This window comes from Lithobates pipiens, unplaced genomic scaffold (assembly GCF_037356315.1).
Source record: "Lithobates pipiens isolate NorthernLeopardFrog02 unplaced genomic scaffold, aLitPip1_a1.2 Scaffold_18, whole genome shotgun sequence".
NCBI lineage: Eukaryota > Metazoa > Chordata > Amphibia > Anura > Ranidae > Lithobates > Lithobates pipiens.
Window position 1 is genome coordinate 493129986 of NW_027507758.1, and position 17595 is coordinate 493147580.

At 40.4% G+C, this 17595-nt stretch overlaps 1 protein-coding gene across 1 annotated transcript in view; it reads left to right on the forward strand.

Annotated features, from left to right (window-relative positions):
• The window catches only part of LOC143988774 (thyroglobulin-like), a 308918-nt gene extending 298093 nt beyond the window's left edge, over positions 1 to 10825 (forward strand). The window contains exons 28-34 of the mRNA XM_077488625.1: positions 985 to 1026; positions 1943 to 2107; positions 3463 to 3613; positions 7004 to 7068; positions 8004 to 8188; positions 8570 to 8768; positions 10682 to 10825. Coding sequence (XP_077344751.1) covers positions 985 to 1026; positions 1943 to 2107; positions 3463 to 3613; positions 7004 to 7068; positions 8004 to 8188; positions 8570 to 8768; positions 10682 to 10716 — 842 coding nt within the window. The 3' untranslated portion in view covers positions 10717 to 10825. The remainder of the gene's footprint in view (positions 1 to 984; positions 1027 to 1942; positions 2108 to 3462; positions 3614 to 7003; positions 7069 to 8003; positions 8189 to 8569; positions 8769 to 10681) is intronic.
• The last annotated feature ends 6770 nt before the right edge of the window (positions 10826 to 17595 follow it).

Below are 17595 nucleotides of genomic sequence, written 5' to 3' on the forward strand. Positions count from 1 at the left end.
GGATGCCAGTCAGCACAATGGATGCCAATCAGTGCCCATAATGGATGCCAATCAGTGCCCACAATGGGCATCACTGATTGGCATGCATTATTGTTTGGCACTGATTGGCATCCATTAGTACAGTATAACACCAATGCCGCCTATGAGTGCCCACCTGTGCCGCCTATCAGTGCCCACCCATGCCCATCTGTGCTGCCTATCCATGCCCATCTGTGCTGCCTATCCATGCCCATCTGTGCCGCCTATCCATGCCCATCTGTGCCGCCTATCCATGCCCATCTGTGCCGCCCATCCATGCCAATTCGTGCCGCCCATCCATGCCAATCCATGCCAGCTATCAGTGCCAATTTGTGCCACCTATCAGTGTCCATCCGTGTCGCCCATCTGTGTCGCCCATCAGTGCCGCCTATCAGTGCCACATATCAGTGCCACATATCAGTGTCCATCAATGCCACCTCATCAGTGCCACATCATTGGTGCCACATCATTGGTGCCCATCAGTGCCGCCTTATCAGTGCCCATCAGTGTAGCCCCATCAGTGCCCATCAGTGAAGGAGAAAACATACTTATTTACAAAGTTTTGAAACTGAAACAAAAAAAAACATTTTTTTTTCCAAATTTTCGGTATTTTTTTATTTGTAGCGCAAAAAATAAAAACCATAGAGGTGATCAAATACCACCAAAAGAAAGCTCTATTTGTGGGAAAAAAATGATAAAAAATTAATTTGGGTACAGTGTAGCATGACTGCGCAATTGTCATTGAAAGTACGACAGCGCTGAAAGCTCAAAATTGGTCTGGGCAGGAAGGTGTTTAAGTGCCCTGTATTGAAGTGGTTAATTTATAATACCGATTTTTTTTCAGCCCATGAATCTTTGTAAAATATACACTGTGGCCCTTAAATTCCTCCTTTAGATTGTATAATTTCTAGTTATGCATTTGTACATTGCCCTTCAGTCTGATGTAGTATGTTTTTGCTTTTGCAGATGATCTTGGTCCCTGTAAAATCCCTGGATCCCCGTATACAGGTATTAATTAAAATGTCTTGCTACTCTTGAATTCAAAAGGTTGTGTGTGTTATTCATTGTTAATAATAGTTTTCTTTGCTTCATAATTGCCCAAACGTTTATACATCCACTGTAATTACTGTACTGGCCTTCTTAAACTTGGATACCACACTGGGAAACTCACTTCCTACTGTACATTTGTAAAACTTAGTTTATTGTACTTTGATTTCCTCCATCAGTTCATCCCCCACAGGTATTACCTTTTGTGGGTGCTTTCAACCTTTTTGAAGCCAGTTAGAGCCTCAGGCTTTAGTCATGTGCTTCAAAAACAAGAAATAACCTTGTAGAAATCTATGCGTCCGGCAACCCGCATTGGAGAGTGTGGCGGGCGCATAGAGATTAGGTGGGCGGCGCCCCTTGTGGATCGCCCACTGCTGGTCACAACATGCTAAAAAGTTTCGTCATGGCCCACAAATAAAATATTATATCAATATAAATTATTTTTTAAATGTATTTGTGGGCCATGATGGAACTTTTTAGTATGTTGTGACACATTTTAGTGGTAGTGCAGCACATATTTATTTGGTCACTTATGAATTGGTTGAACACATTTTTGTGCATGCAGTTCCTATGCATTAACAGTATTTTGATTTGATTTGATTTTTCTGTGATAATTGACATCATTTGAACACACTTGGTAGAGCAGAAGTTACTCACTCACAAATACATTTACTGGCCCTGTGCCACAGGTAAGGGGCAAAGCTTCCAAACAGGTAAACACATCCGTAACTACTGCAATCCTGGCTACAATGTTAAAGGTGTTTAACTGTTAACTGTTAGTAAACGTCAAGGGTATGTTTATTTTAGACTTACACTCAACATTTAATCTAGGTACACGTATGACACAGTATCATTTTTATTATTCCTTTTGGTTTAGATTTTGGGACACTGCGTGCTGTAGCCTTGGTAAAAAAAAGCAACAAAGAAATCAACTGGAACAACATTAAGGGCAAGAAGGCATGTCTTACCGGTGTTGGTGATATTGCTGGCTGGGTTATCCCTGTTCCTCTTATTAGAAGCCAGAATGACAATTGTGACATTGGTGAGTACAACTCAGCCACAGGCTTTGTCTTCTGATCGTGTGACCCATCTAAACTTGTCTCCATCTGTGATTGCACAGAGGAGTTACAATAAAAGAAACAATATCAATTTTTTAAATCTAATTTCTACATTAAGTGCTAATGCTAAATGCCTCTGAAAAAAGTGAAAGGAATATAATCATTTCCTCAAAATGTATAAAAGTCAAGTGAAAATGACTGACCATTTTACAGAGGAACATATCTGTGGAAAATAGAAACCTATAGCAAGCCCTAAAATTGAGCCCCTGTGAAAACATCTGCCGCAAATATTTTAGATAACTATACCATAATATCAACTCAAAAATGCAAATAAAACTTATTTTAATATTTTTTTTAAAACAAATTATAGCACTATATGCAAATTATCACCACACCTTACGTATTTTGTCCTCTGTTCCTCAGAGTCCCCACACTCACATCAGGGTCCTTCACCCTCACATTCTAGCCCCCTACCTCAAATCATAGCCCTTTCACATTACAGTATAGGGTTGCCTGTATCTCCTATTGATGACCCTTATCCCTATTGCTGGGTGGTGAGGTATCCCCTTTAAGTGGCACCCAGGGCATGTGTCATACACAGATAACACAGATGTCCCCTGGGAAGATCTCATTATAGCTTATCCAGGCAGGTCCAGATAGAAGAAATATTTAGAGGCAAACACTCTGTAGCTATTATGTACATCCCCAGGTTTATTATTGAACCCACTGAAAGGTGTGTAGTCCATAAAAGAGAGGGTTTCAGTGGTCTGCTCAGACTGCAGTTCCCATGCCTTTGACAGGAGTCAGTCAATTCATAATGATGGTACAAATGAAATGCCACAGGGTCTAAATATGAACTTGAAAAAAAAATAATCCATACTCCTAGAATTGACATGCCATAAATGTGCAAAATTCCTCTACAGATCAAAAAGGCGTCAACTAATCCCCATATATAGAATGTCAGTCTCCCAAAAAAGATTTTAACTAATTTTTGAATTCCTGCCTGTAAATAATAGACATGGGATAATGTACATGTAAATTATAAGGACATTAGGCTTGAACAAGGGGTTCAGTGACCACATAAATACACAAGGCCACAGAAGCCCTGTTCTACAGATGTTCAGTGTGCTAAAGAGCCAGTACATCATATCAAACTCGTCCATGCCCAGGTTATAGCTGAAAGATATTTATGGTTTATATACTGCATATTAGAAGCTTAGGTAGAGGCAGAAACATTGGTATTACCAGCACTCATCACAACCAGGGTGCAATGTTAAGTTTATGAACTGACTGACTGACTTATTTGGTTTATGACTTATATTGTGTTAATCCTGGACAGATTCCTTCTTCGGTGAGAGCTGTGCTCCTGGATCAGATATTAAATCCAACCTCTGTAAACTGTGCATTGGTGACCCCAAGAATTCCGCAGCCAATACAAAATGTTCTCTCAGTGATAAGGAGGCTTATTATGGAAACCAAGGTGCCTTTAGGTAAAATAAATTAATATTTGCGCAGAAATACCAATGTTTTAGGACACACTGATGCTCTATTCAGTTGGCAGCTTCCCTCAGTCTTAAGTTGAACGTAGATGGATCAAATCTTGGCTGGTTCAACAGTGACCGTCCGAGACTCAATCGATCTATGGGCAGGCTGATTGTACCCAAGTTGATCAATCGATCGACTTGGGTACAACCAGGCTGTTGGATTTTTTTTACATGTGATATAGCCACTAGCAGTAATCATTGTATTTGGCGGATATAGTTGCAAGCAGTAATCATTGTGTTCGGCGCATATAGACTTAAGCAGTAATCATTGTTTTCAGCGGATATAGCCGCTAGCAGTAAGACCCCTTTCACACCAGGACATTTTGCAGGCACTATAGCATTAGAAATAGCACACCACAGCAGTGCGCTGGCAGGACGTCAGGGAAAAGTCCTGCCAGCAGCTTCTTTGGAGCAGTGAAGGAGCAGTGTGTTTACCGCTCCTCCACCACTGCTCCCCATTGAAATCAATTGGGCAGCGCTGTAATACCGCTGGCAAAATGCCGCTATTGCGGCTTATTGCCGGCGGTTTTAACTCTTTTTCAGCCGCTATGGGTAAAAGCGCCCCGCTAGCAGCCGAAATGTGCTGCAAATCCAGCGGTAAAACGTCAGAAAAAATAGCAGCGTTTTACCGCCCATGCTATGGGCGGTGTGGTGGGAAAGGGGTCTAATCATTGTGTCCAATGGATATAGCCACAAGCAGTAATCATTGTGTTTGGCGGATAAAGCCACTAGCAGTAATCACTGTTATATATAAAAGACCCTGTGAGCCTCCTCTGATTATAAATTGCCTAAATGGCACAGTGAAACAGCTGCAAGTGTTAAACAGGTCTCATAAAAACATGCAGATAAAAGCAGAAATAAATATATACACTGCGCTTTCAAATATACTCTTCACATTATATATATATGTGATAACCAAAGTGCAAATATGCACGTGAATCACACACCATGATACATTAAGTAACCAATGACTGTAAAAAGTGACAATAGTGCAACAAATAATTATGAATACTTAAAAATAAACATATAAATGAAAATAAATAATCACACTAGTGCGAAGTGCTATAACGTGCATCAATATGGTGATTGGTTGTATCAAAATTACTGTTCATAAAATTACATAGTGTTCATAAAAACATATAGTGGACTCAAAGCATATAGATGAATAAAAAGTGCTTCTATATGCATATGTGTCATCCAATTATTTCAATTTTTAAAGTGCTTCTAAAGTCCATGCAATTTGAAAACTGCTGTGTAGATAATCCAAAATAAGCCGCAGTGATCAAACTCAGGTGCTCCCCCCCCTAGGTATTAAACACTCATTTCTGAGCGTGTGACTTTACACTTAAGCTTAGTAAATACACGTATGTGAACCACCTCTGGGGCTCTGCAGTTTTAACCAGACTCCTGGACCCGTCAGCACTATACCTCAGTTGAGTAAAAAAGGACTGGATGGTGTAATAACGTTTTAACAGTTTATTAATCACATAAAACCCCCCTATGGGGTACTCACATAGTATAGGCACATCAGTGTGACACTCTGCATTAGGCAAACAGCAAACAGTACATAAAGATGCCAGATCGGTATTGGAATGGTATGGACTTTCCTGACAGGTCACCTGCTGAACGTCCATCCTAATAGGACAGTGATTATTTATTTTCATTTATATGTTAATTTTTAAGTATTCATAGCTATTTGTTGCACTATTATCACTTTTTACAGTCACTAGTTACTGGATGTATCACTGTGTGTGATTCTCATGCATATTTGCACTTTGGTTATCACATATATATAATGTAAAGAGTATATTTGAAAGCGCAGCGTATATATTTCAGCTGTAATCACTGGGTTTCTTGGATATAGCTGCTAATTCTAATCATTGTGTCCAGTGGATATAGCCGCAAGCAGTACTCATTGTGTTCGGCGGATATAGCCACTAGCAACAATCATAGTGTTCTGCCAGCTGGCCAGCTGCCAGTGTTCTGCCAGCTGCCACGGAGCTATTTTCTTCTGTGGGCAGAACACAATAGCTCCATGGGAGGCATTCCCATAGCAATAACAGGGATTGGATCCTCTATGGCTTGCCCTTAATCTCAACCATGTGAGGACCAGATTATTTGTACAGTGTGTTTGTTGTTTGTACAGTGTACTGCCAAGTCTTCATTTGAGATAAGCAAAGTACATTATGCATGCTATGCTGGGTACATTTTGTAGATCATGAACAGCAGGGTACATTCTGTAGATCATGAACAGCAGGGTACATTCTGTACATCATGATGGGCAGAGAACATTCTGTACAATATGATGAGCTGGGTACATTCTGTACATTGAGATAGGTAGAGTACATTCTGTACAATATGATGGGCAGAGAAAATTCTGTACAATATGAATGGCTGGGTACATTCTGTACATCATGATTGGTAGAGTACATTCTGTACAATATGATGGGCAGAGAACATTCTGTACAATATGATGGGCAAAGAACATTCTGTACAATATGATGGGCTGTGTACATTCTGTACATCATGATGGGCTGTGTACATTCTGTACAATATGATGGGCAGAGAACATTCTGTACAATATGATGGGCTGTGTACATTCTGTACATCATGATGGGCTGTGTACATTCAGTACAATATGATGGGCAGAGAACATTCTGTACAATATGATGGGCTGTGTACATTCTGTACATCATGATGGGCTGTGTACATTCTGTACAATATGATAGACAGAAAACATTCTGTACAAGATGATTGGCTGGGTACATTCTGTACATCATGATGGGCTGGGTACATTCTGTACAACATGATGGGCAGAGAACATTCTGTACAAGATGATTGGCTGGGTACATTCTGTACATCATGATGGGCTGGGTACATTCTGTACAATATGATGGGCAGAGAACATTCTGTACAATATGATGGTCTGTGTACATTCTGTACATCATAATGGGCTGCGTACATTCTGTACAATATGATGGGCAGAGAACATTCTGTACAATATGATGGGCAGAGAACATTCTGTACAATATGATGGGCTGTGTACATTCTGTACATCATAATGGGCTGTGTACATTCTGTACAATATGATGGACGGAGAACATTCTGTACAATATGATTGGCTGGGTACATTCTGTACAATATGATGAGCAAGGTATAGACAAGCAGATCAGTCATTTGAAACCTGATTCGAAAGGTACAGTGTTTATTTGTTAGGCTGGCGACAAGAATGGATTTCTGTTTGTACTGTGTGATCAAGTGGAGTAGGACTGGTTTATGACATAAAATACTTTTGATATTATAATTTTATTTTATATTGCTTCAATTCTATTTTAGATGTCTGGTGGAAAAAGGAGATGTGGCATTTGTGCCTCACACTGTTGTATTTGAAAACACAGATGGTAAGCAAATAATTTGATACCAATCATTTGCCACAGTCTAATGCCAAGTAAAAAAGTCTGTAAAGTTTCCTAATTAAATTTGCTTTTGGATATGTTGCTCAATCATAGCAAGATATATTGAAAAAGTCTAATCTACTAAAAACTTACAGTATAGTTTTCCAAAATATATTTATTTTAAGTAGTATAAAATCCTAAGCAAGTCCTCACCTGAGTGATGAATATATTGCTTCTTTTTCTTTAAAACACTGGGTTAGAATGTTTCAGTATGTAGATTCCTTAAGAGGCTTCTTATATCTCACAGGGACCCTAGGGATATAATCACCTTGCCAGAGGTTCTAGCTCTGTCCCATTAAATTAATAATTATACATACAGAGCAATAAGTCTAAGGATGGGCGAATGGGAAGAGCTAAGACCTCAGATATAGAGATTTGTTTACTGTAGTCCATAAACCTCTAAGAAGCTGTTGGATAATGTATTCTAATGGCACCTGCCTAAAATTATGTCATTTATGTGGACTTGTATGGTGCAGGGGGGGGCATGGGCACATGCTTGTGCCCCCTTGCTGTATGCTTGGATTAGGGATTGGTATGACTCTTTAGATAAAAAAAAACATTTGCCAGTAACTTACCTTTCTCAGTCGCGTTCTTTTCTTTTGTAAAATGTTTTTTGAAAGAAATTGGGCATTTTGAATGTTTCACTTCAAACATTACTACACTCCCTGCAAAATGGTATGTTAATATTTTTTCTTCCATTGCTACATGTCTCATGCATGCCATTTGTTTGATAATCCTTTGCCTATTAGGCTTGTAAGTGGTTAAAATTGATTTTAAAGATTTGGCTCCCATTGACTTCAATGGGATTTGAATTAAAATTCAGAACCTGTGAGTTGCTTGGTTTTAAGTGTTTGACTGAAGAAAGGAATTGTACCTTGCAGGTAAAAATCCAGCAGAGTGGGCAAAAAATTTGAAATCAGAAGATTTTGAACTATTATGTTTGGATGGCTCACGTGCCCCTGTCAGTAATTACAAGAGCTGCAAACTTTTAGGCATCCCACCACCTGCCATTGTCACCCGGGAAGAGAGCGTCAGTGATGTTGTAAGAATTGTTACTAATCAACAGGTAAATCATTTTTTGCTGCTTTTCATTAGAATGTACATAAATTGCAGAGGATCTGATTAGTTTATATGATACCCTCAGCTCAAATAGCTAGTTACCATGGGCTTGCATCTTTGACAGTACTAATACTAGTAGTAAGGAAATGCTGTAGAACCATGCCCCCCTCTCTTCTCAAGAGGATGGTGAAGAGAGTAATTGTGGTATTGTGACCACTTAAATAAGACAATTTTTCAGGTAGGGACAGGTTTTTTTTTTTTTAGATTTTTTTAGTTTTTGACTACTGACGGGATACGCTGGTTGAGTTCAGTGTATGTTACAGTTAATATACTATATGCATGTTAACAGAGTTAGTTGGTTCACTTGCACTGTTATGTATTTTTTCAGTCACTGTATAGACGGGATGGATTTGAAAAAGATATGTTCCAGTTGTTTTCTTCAAATAAAGGCAAAAACCTCCTCTTCAATGACAACACTCAGTGCCTGGTTGAATTTGATAGACAACCAAAAGACATTATGGAGGATTACTTTGGGAAACCCTACTACACTACAGTGTATGGTGCGAGCAGATCTGCCATGTCATCAGGTATTTTCGTTTTTTTTACCTCTCTCCAAAGATAACCTATATAATGAACTGTTTTCTTTGTAATTCATTAAGTTTATTGGTAAATTACAAATAACTGAGGTCAGTGATGAAGAAATCATATGTAACTTACACAATTTGAAGTCTACTGAGGACTGTTATACCAGTTTTGAGTTGGTGGAAGAAGGTTTGATCCTTCATTGTCTTCTAATTTTCCTTGGCGACTCAGCGTTGAAGTTTCTGGCTCTACTCCACAGCCTTGTCAATTTGAAATGGTCTGTTTTATTACTTAGGGATTTTAAAGTCCTGTTTCCTTAATTGTACAAAGCAAGAATGAAATAGCCAAAGCTACATTTAAAAATTAAACTGGTCCCTACAAGTGTTCTTATGACTGAACAGAAAATATCTTCCTACTAGAAGATGGAGAGTTATGAAGTAAACGAGTAGACATCAACCATTACAGAACACACTCCACAAACTCCGGCATTAAATGTTTCATTTTGCATGCAAAATAGGTTTAGTGTTGACTGGATGTCACAACAAAAGTTGTATCGTACATGTTTGCCATGTTTGGGGGAAACTGTTTAGCAACTGTGTTGTTGTTTTTTTCTGGGGCTGGCAGAGAGCATATTATCTATAAAAATACTATTGTCATCATATCATGGCATACTTTTTTTGTGCATGAAATTGTTTTGCAGTATGGTATGAAAATAAAATGAGTGATATTACAGAATTGCCCATAAATGAAAAGTCTAATGCCGCGTACACGCGGTCGGATTTTCAGACGGGAAATCTTGGCTGTGAGCTTGTTGTCGGACAGTCCGACTGTGTGTATGCTCCATCAAACATTTGCTATTGGACTTTCCGCCAACAAATGTTGCCTAGCAGGTTCTCACATTTTCCGCTAACAAAACTTTGATGTCAGAAAGTCCGATTGCGCGTACACAAGTCTGCGCACAAAAGTCCACGCATGCTCAGAAGCAGAAGCGACCGGTCTTGTAAACTAGCGTTCGTAATGGAGAATTAACATTCGTGACGTGACAAATTGGGAAATCTCCAAATGCAGCGCACAATTCTCTTCTTCTTCAATGGGATAATAATGAAGCTGCTTTGCTGGTGATACTGATGGAGTTATTGCAAACAAATTTTCAAAGGCTTTTTTTCCAAGTGATATCAAGAATAATAGTAATAATAATAATAATAGCGCAAAATAAAAAATGCAAAAAGAAAAGCGTGAATCAACACTCACCAAACCCCTACTAACACGAAATTAGCAGAAAGAACCCAAATGGTGGCTCTAAAAAGCTGGAAAACCATGTAGTGCGTCTAGTACGTCACTACATTTGTAATTGTTGGCCAACATTTGTGTGACCGTGTGTATGCAAGTCAAGTTTGAGCCAACAACCTTCGAACAAAAATTCACGGTTTTGTTGGCGGAAAATCCGATTGTGTGAACAGGGCATAACACTAAAATAATACACTGAACAAGGAGATATATTTTCAGCAGGATCTGCTGTAACACCAAAAATGTAAACATGTTTAATAGTCTGTAAAGGCTCTTTTTCATCCAAGACATGGTAGAGCCAGTAGTATTAGTCATCTGAACGTGTTCTGTTATATTAAATACATTTTGCTGTATGTAAGGTTTTTCAGTCTGAAATAGTATTTTACAAATTACTGTCATCTACCAATTAATACCTGACCAGCCAATATATTACTAAAAACATTTGTTACTGCATGCGTTGCATATGTAGTCACTCATATATTGAATATTTAGCACATCGCTAAGAGTTTAGGTATTAATACATGAATATTATTAATGAAGACTAGAAATACTAGTGTCTTTCAGCTCATGTTTTATCGTTGCTAGATTTTTATAATTTCATCACTGTTTTTCTTTTTTTTTCTTTTCACAGAACTGATATCTGCCTGCACAGTTAAACACTGTTAAGAAGACATTTGTGCTATAACTTTCTGCCTGGTTGGCACGTTGATCTTCTTTTTAATCCATATATCACTTCTGTTTTCTTTTTAAATAAATATTTAGCCTACCATGCAAATTGCATTTGTGGTGTTTGTGATGTACTAATAAATTATGCTGGGATAAACACATACCTTTCCACCATAAATAGAGATTTTTCAGGTCATGAAATGCCTGCACTGGCCCTTCATTATGCATGTCAACCAGTTATACATCTCCCAGGGCACCATTTTTTTAACAAACAGATTCAGATATCACAGAAATTCACATTAGATGCAGAAACAATCAAATGTATACATCAAAGTAAAACTGTTGGGGTAATAATGTGATAAAATAGCATCGCGGGTCTCCTATATACTCCTGCTCCAGTACAGTTTGGTAAGTCTTCATACTCTACTAAATCTATTAAATAAAACAGAAAGTAAGCTGTGTACTCCCACTACCCTTTTACAGCCAACCACAAACAATACGGAATTAAATGGTCAGATGCCATCCATTATATGAACTTGAATATAGCTTTCTCCACTATTTCTATCAAAAATAACTTGACAAGACTAATTTATGTACCATATTTTTCGCTCCATATGACGCACCTGGCCATAAGACGCACCTAGGTTTTAGAGAAGGAAAACAAGAAAAAATAATATTCTGATCCAAATGGTGTACTAAAATATTTAATAAAATTTAACAGAATAATATTTTAACCATGTAAAGTGAACAGCAGTCAACAATGGCAGTAGCCTCCCTGGCGGTATTCCCCAGTCTGGCTCGGGGTGAGATTTCATTACCATAAGCGGTATTCCCGAGCCAGACTCGGGATCGCATCGCTGGATCCATGTAGGGGGTTACTTACCCCTGGATCCAGCGATGTCTCCCCGCTGTGATCAGCAAGCTCCTGTGTCTCCAATCTGTGACAGTGGCGAGCTCCGTTCCCTGCGAGCGTTGCAACGCACGGGGACGGAGTTCGGCACCAAATTCAAAAAGTAAAAAACACAGTATAGATACAGTATAATGTAATCTTACAGATTACAGTACTGTATCAAATAATTACACATCCCCTTTGTCCCTAGTGGTTTTTCCAGTGTCCTGCATGCAGTTTTATATTATAAATACTGTTCTTTATGCCACGAAACAGGAGATTGTCTATAGCAACCAAAAAATGTCAGTTTACATCAAAAGTGGTTATAGACTAGCTAGAAAACAGCAAAAATAAATTAGAATCACTTTCAGAATTGAGCGATAGTAATTCGTGGGGAAATTCTTCATCAAACACTGAAAGTAATGACAGCGACAATTCTGTAACTCGGAACATTTCAGTGTTTTTGATTTGATTACCTTATTGAATAATTTGTATTATTATTATTTGTTAGAATTATTTATAGTTATTTATTTTATATATATATATATATATATATATATATATATATATATATAATTTATGATTTCGTATTTAAAATTTTATCATACCCGGGATGTTTATAAGACTCTTGTTTGGATGCATTTAAGTGAATTATTTCTAAGAATTACAGCACCTAAAATCTGAAATAATCATACCGCCAGGGAGGTTAGGAACCATCATCACTGTCATTAACAAATGAGGAGAGACTTTAAGGTACAAGTAATTTTCTAGTTTTATGGGAACCCCAAGAACTCCTCATCGCTAGTGTCCGAATCTATGAAGCTCAGTTGCTCACAATAACTGACATCACTTTCTTCACTATTTTCATATACTATTTTCAGTGATGCAGTGAAGTCAGTCCAGCCCAGGCAGCTCACGTACACAGCACTGTAGCATGGCCACCAGCCCTCGCTCTTCCTACAGTGTGGTGTGCTTTGGCCATGCTCGTTCACTGAAAGGCTGGCCTGGCGCTGCTGCACTGCTGACTCGGACTCCTCCTCTCTTCTGCCGCAGAGGAGTCAAGCGACCAGCCCGGTATTCTAATGATAAATTGCTCACACATGCTATGGGCATATGGGAAATTATACCCCAAAAATGCATTCTGCTGCTTCTCCTGAGTACGGGGATACCACATGTGGGGAAATTTTGGGAGCCTAGCCACGTATGGGACCCCGAAAACCAAGCACCGCCTTCAGGATTTAAATATAAAACGCTACAAAAAAAGCTGTTAGCGATCGCAGGGATCAGGCCTGACTGAGGGGCCTGATCGGAGGGGCAAAATGCAGGTGCTAGCAGGTATCTGGGCTGATCCCGCTAACAATGCATTTTTTTGGAACCCTAAACTGCTGGGGACGGTAGAATAGATCTGATCAGATCAGATATTGATCTGTTCAGATACTATACCACTACGGGAGGTGAATGCTTTGCGCGTGGGTGTTAGCGGTACTGGCACTAACCTAGCGCTGCCTGGGGCGACACAGACCATGACCCTAAAACCTAATTGATGTCACCCGCCGGGTGATCAGGGGGTTAAACCTTTATTGGGTAATACATGGTGGGTGCCCTGATGCTATAAAAAGCAAACTAACTAACCAGAGTCACCCTTAACACTTATACGGTGATCACTGGTGAAAGGGTTAACTAGGGGCAATCAGGGGGTTAAAACCTTTATTAGGTAGTATATGGGGGTCCCTGGCACTATATAAAAACCTGACAGGGAACCTAAATACCTAAATAACTAACCAGCGTCACCAGTGACACTTATACGGTGATCGCTAGAGAAAGGGTTAACTCTAGGGGCAATCAGGGGGTTAAAAACCTTTATTAGGTAGTATGTGGGGGTCCCTGACGCTATATAAAAACCTGACAGGGAACCTAAATACCTAAATAACTAACCAGCGTCACCAGTGACACTTATACGGTGATCGCTGGTGAAAGGGTTAACTCTCGGGGCAATCAGGGGGTTAAAACTTTTATTGGGTAGTATATGGGGGTACCTAATACTATAAAAACCTGGCGGTGAACCTAAAAAATAACTAGCTACCTAGCGGCACCAATGACACTAATGCAGTGATCAGAAAAACTATCGCTTAGTGACACTGGTAAAAGGGGGTGAAAGGGTTACCTGGGGGCAATCAGGGGGTTAAAAAAAATTTTTAGCTAGTATATGGGGGTCCCTGCTATAAAAAGCAAACTAACTAACCAGAGTCACCCGTAACACTTATACAGTGATCACTGGTGAAAGGGTTAACTAGGGGCAATCAGAGGGTTAAAACCTTTATTAGGTAGTATATGGGGGTCCCTGACGCTATATAAAAACCTGACGGGAACCTAAATAACTAACTGGCTAACCAGCGTCACAAGTGACACTTATACGGTGATCGCTGGTGAAAGGGTTAACTCTAGGGGCAATCAGGGGGTTAAAACCTTTATTAGGTAGTATATGGGGGTACCTAACGCTATAAAAACCTGGCGGTGAACCTAAAAAATAACTAGCTACCTAGCGGCACCAGTGACACTAATGCAGCGATCAGAAAAACGATCGCTTAGTGACACTGGCAAAAGGGGGTGAAAGGGTTAACTCTAGGGGCAATGAGGGGGTTAAACGCTTTATTGGGGGGTAGGGGGCTACCCTGGACCTAACACTAACTGCCCTGACACTTTTTAGAGTCACAACTGACACTAAATGCAGTGATGAGTAAATAAATGATCATTGCAATCAGTGACACTGTGACTGAGAGGGGGGGGGGGGGGGTCAGGGTGATCGGGGGGTGATCAGGGGGTGACAGTGTGCCTATGTGTACCTACATGTCAGTGTAGTGTTGGTGCACTTACTATGTCTTCTCTCCTCGCCTTCCAGTCAAAAAGACCACCCCGAGGAGAATGACATCACTTCCTCCCTGCCTGTGTTTACACTACACAGGCAGGGGAAGCTTCTCATTCACCAGGAGCGGTCGAGAGGGAATGGCCAGAAACCAACGGCCATCCTCTCATCCCGGATCACTCCTGAAGCGAAACGGACCGCCGCAGCCAGCAGGAGGGGGTCCGATCAGACCCCCCACCCGCTGGAAGGCAGGCACATACGGGCACGTGCTTGTGCCTGTCCGTGCCATTCTAGTGATGTATATTTATATGCGGCGGTCCTTAAGTGGTTAAACAGAACTGTCGGAGAGGGGGTTAGGGTCAGGACAACCTTTAGTAGTTGCAATGTTAATTGGCAGACTCCAAAACTTCTATAGGTAGACAGCCATGCAGGGAATGGCATCCAGCAAGACACCACATCTGCATGAGTAGGATCGCTGTCTCCTATGGCAACAATCTTGTAACAGTTTCTAATACAAATTGGAATGACTCCTTTACTTCCTCTACAATCTGCTCTTGTAGATCTTCACTCAACTGAGCTCCCAGTCTCTCTCACTAGAGAAAGACAACACTCCTATGGCCACATTCATATGGCAAAATTGTAACTAAAGAAAATGGAAAAGGGAAAAGGACAGCCCAGGGTCAGACTTTAGAGACACATTGGACAATATTGAATATAAAAATATATTTTATTAACAATTCATAATAGAAACAGAGCAAAAAAGATAAAGAATTAAAAACATGTAGCACATACTAAACAGGATACATGGGCGCAAAAGAGTATATGCACCATGTGAATAACAGTGAGCTCCTGTGCGTCAACGCATTTCACTGTTTTGCTTCATCAGGACACATTCAGGGGTTGTTGGGAAAAAAACAGGTCTCACTATCTAAGGCCGCGTACACACGCGGGGACTGTTCGCCCAACTTTGTCCGCTGAACAGTGTTTCGGCAAACAGTCCGCTCGTGTGTGGGCTTTCAGCGGACAGTTTCAGCGAACAGTCCGCTGAACAAGGTTTTTCGGAAATTCCGAAAAACTGTCCGCTGAAACCTTGTTTCAGCGAACAGTCCCCTCGTGTGTAGGCTTGTTCGTCAAACTAAGTTCCGCGCATGCTCAGAAAGGATTTACACGCCGAAAGTTATAATGCAGTGTATAGGACGTCATATTTTTCGTCCCGTCGTACGTGCCGTTCACGTCATCGCGCACGGTTTCAGCAAACTGTTCGTCCGTCGTGTGTGGCCATGTCCGTCCATGCTAATTTTGAGCGGACTGTTTGCCGAAACTGTTTGACGGACAAAGTTGGGCGAACAGTCCCCGCGTGTGTACGCGGCCTAAGATTAAACACAGAGGGAAGACTTTGTGTAATAATAACAACATAGGTATAAAAACATGAATCATCATCATATATGAGTAACATGCATGAAACCCATATAGCTACCTTATCAAACTCTCCATTTTTGCTCTGTTTGTAATATGAATTGTTAATAAAATATATTTTTATATTTAATATTGTCCAATGTACCTCTAAAGTCTGGCCCTGGGCTGTCCTTTGCCCTTTTTCTTTTTCTCTCTCACTAGACTTAGTGATCCACTGCCACTGGATTCCCTGAGCTCTTCCGATCTTCTCACACAGTATTTTCCTCAAGGGTCATTCCCATGTCCCTGCTGGGTCCCTAGCTTGGCATTCACAGATACTCCTCAAGCATCACACCACTGGCCTGCTCAGTCCCTGGCTTGACACACAATACTGCTCTGCAAACCTCACCTCCACTGGCTGGGTCCCTGGCTTTGCACCTGCTGAAGTTTCCCAATTGTTCACCATCCCCGGTTGATGAGATCACTGCTCTGGTACTTGCTTCAGCTACTCACAGTGGTCTCTGGTAATAAGGTGGATGGTCTGTTAGCGACGACAGCTTCTCCTCTACCTCCGACCATGGCAGGTTCTCTGGCTGGCAGAACCGTCACTTCTGGTTGGCCTGCAAGCCTCAGTCCCAATCCTACACTGCTCTCTTGCTTGTGGATAGGCCCCTCAGACAGCCTAGCAGCCAGATGCCCCCGGGATAGGCCTCAGACTCTGGCCTAGCAGCCCAGGGCAGTACAACACACATCCACCCAGATAGATGTCCAGGTGGCACAAAACCCTGATCACCGGACCCCACCCATAAGCTCTCCCAGCAGGCCAATGGATCAAAGAAAATTCCTGCCCATTGGCTGAGACACCCCATTCATTACTAATCTGTCCTTGCAATGCCCTTGTCTTATCTAATGTCACCAAGTACCCGGCCACCTAGGGACAGAAGAGAGAAGTGCCACAATTCCAGAATTAGGGTGAAATCATTTGACCGCCTAACAATTGGCCAAGACAACTACTGCCTGGCAACTAAATTTAACTGCATCCCTGCCTAGACATCAGGGTGCTATATTTATAAGCACTTTATTTATTTATGCATTTATTTGTTTTTTTTAGAACACGGTTTTGAGCCGTGTACTTTATGATTTGTAGTAATATTTTACTCATATATTTATGGTTTGAATATATGTTCATGTAAGGAGATAAATCATGAACTTTTTGGTATAGAATAGTTTTTTTTTATATTATTCAATTGTTTATACATCTTTTTAGCACTGTGCCCCTGATTGTAGCAATGCCATAGCACTAGACTGTCTGCTGGTGTGTCAACCATTTCTCTATTGATATGGTTCTTTACAATAATGTGTTATGTGTTTTTGAATGTGTTCACATTTTCTCCTGGTAACAAAAGAGTGTTTTTGAAACCCGTCAAGCTTCTTATGTGGACCAGTTTTGTAAAAACAGGAATATCCTTTGTATTATAGATGTAAACTTTTAACTTTTGTATAATATATTTGGAATTGTTTGTGATATATTTCTGTTTTGTTGGTTTTGGTCACTACATGCATGCCCTTTTACAATTCCTTTGCTACAACACACATTGGGGGAAATTTACTAAAACTGGTGCACACAGAATCAGAATCAGCTTCCAGGTTTTATTTTCAAACCTAATTGCTGAAGTTAGAAGCTGATTGGTTATATGCACAGCTACACCAGATTCTGTGTGCACCAGCTTTA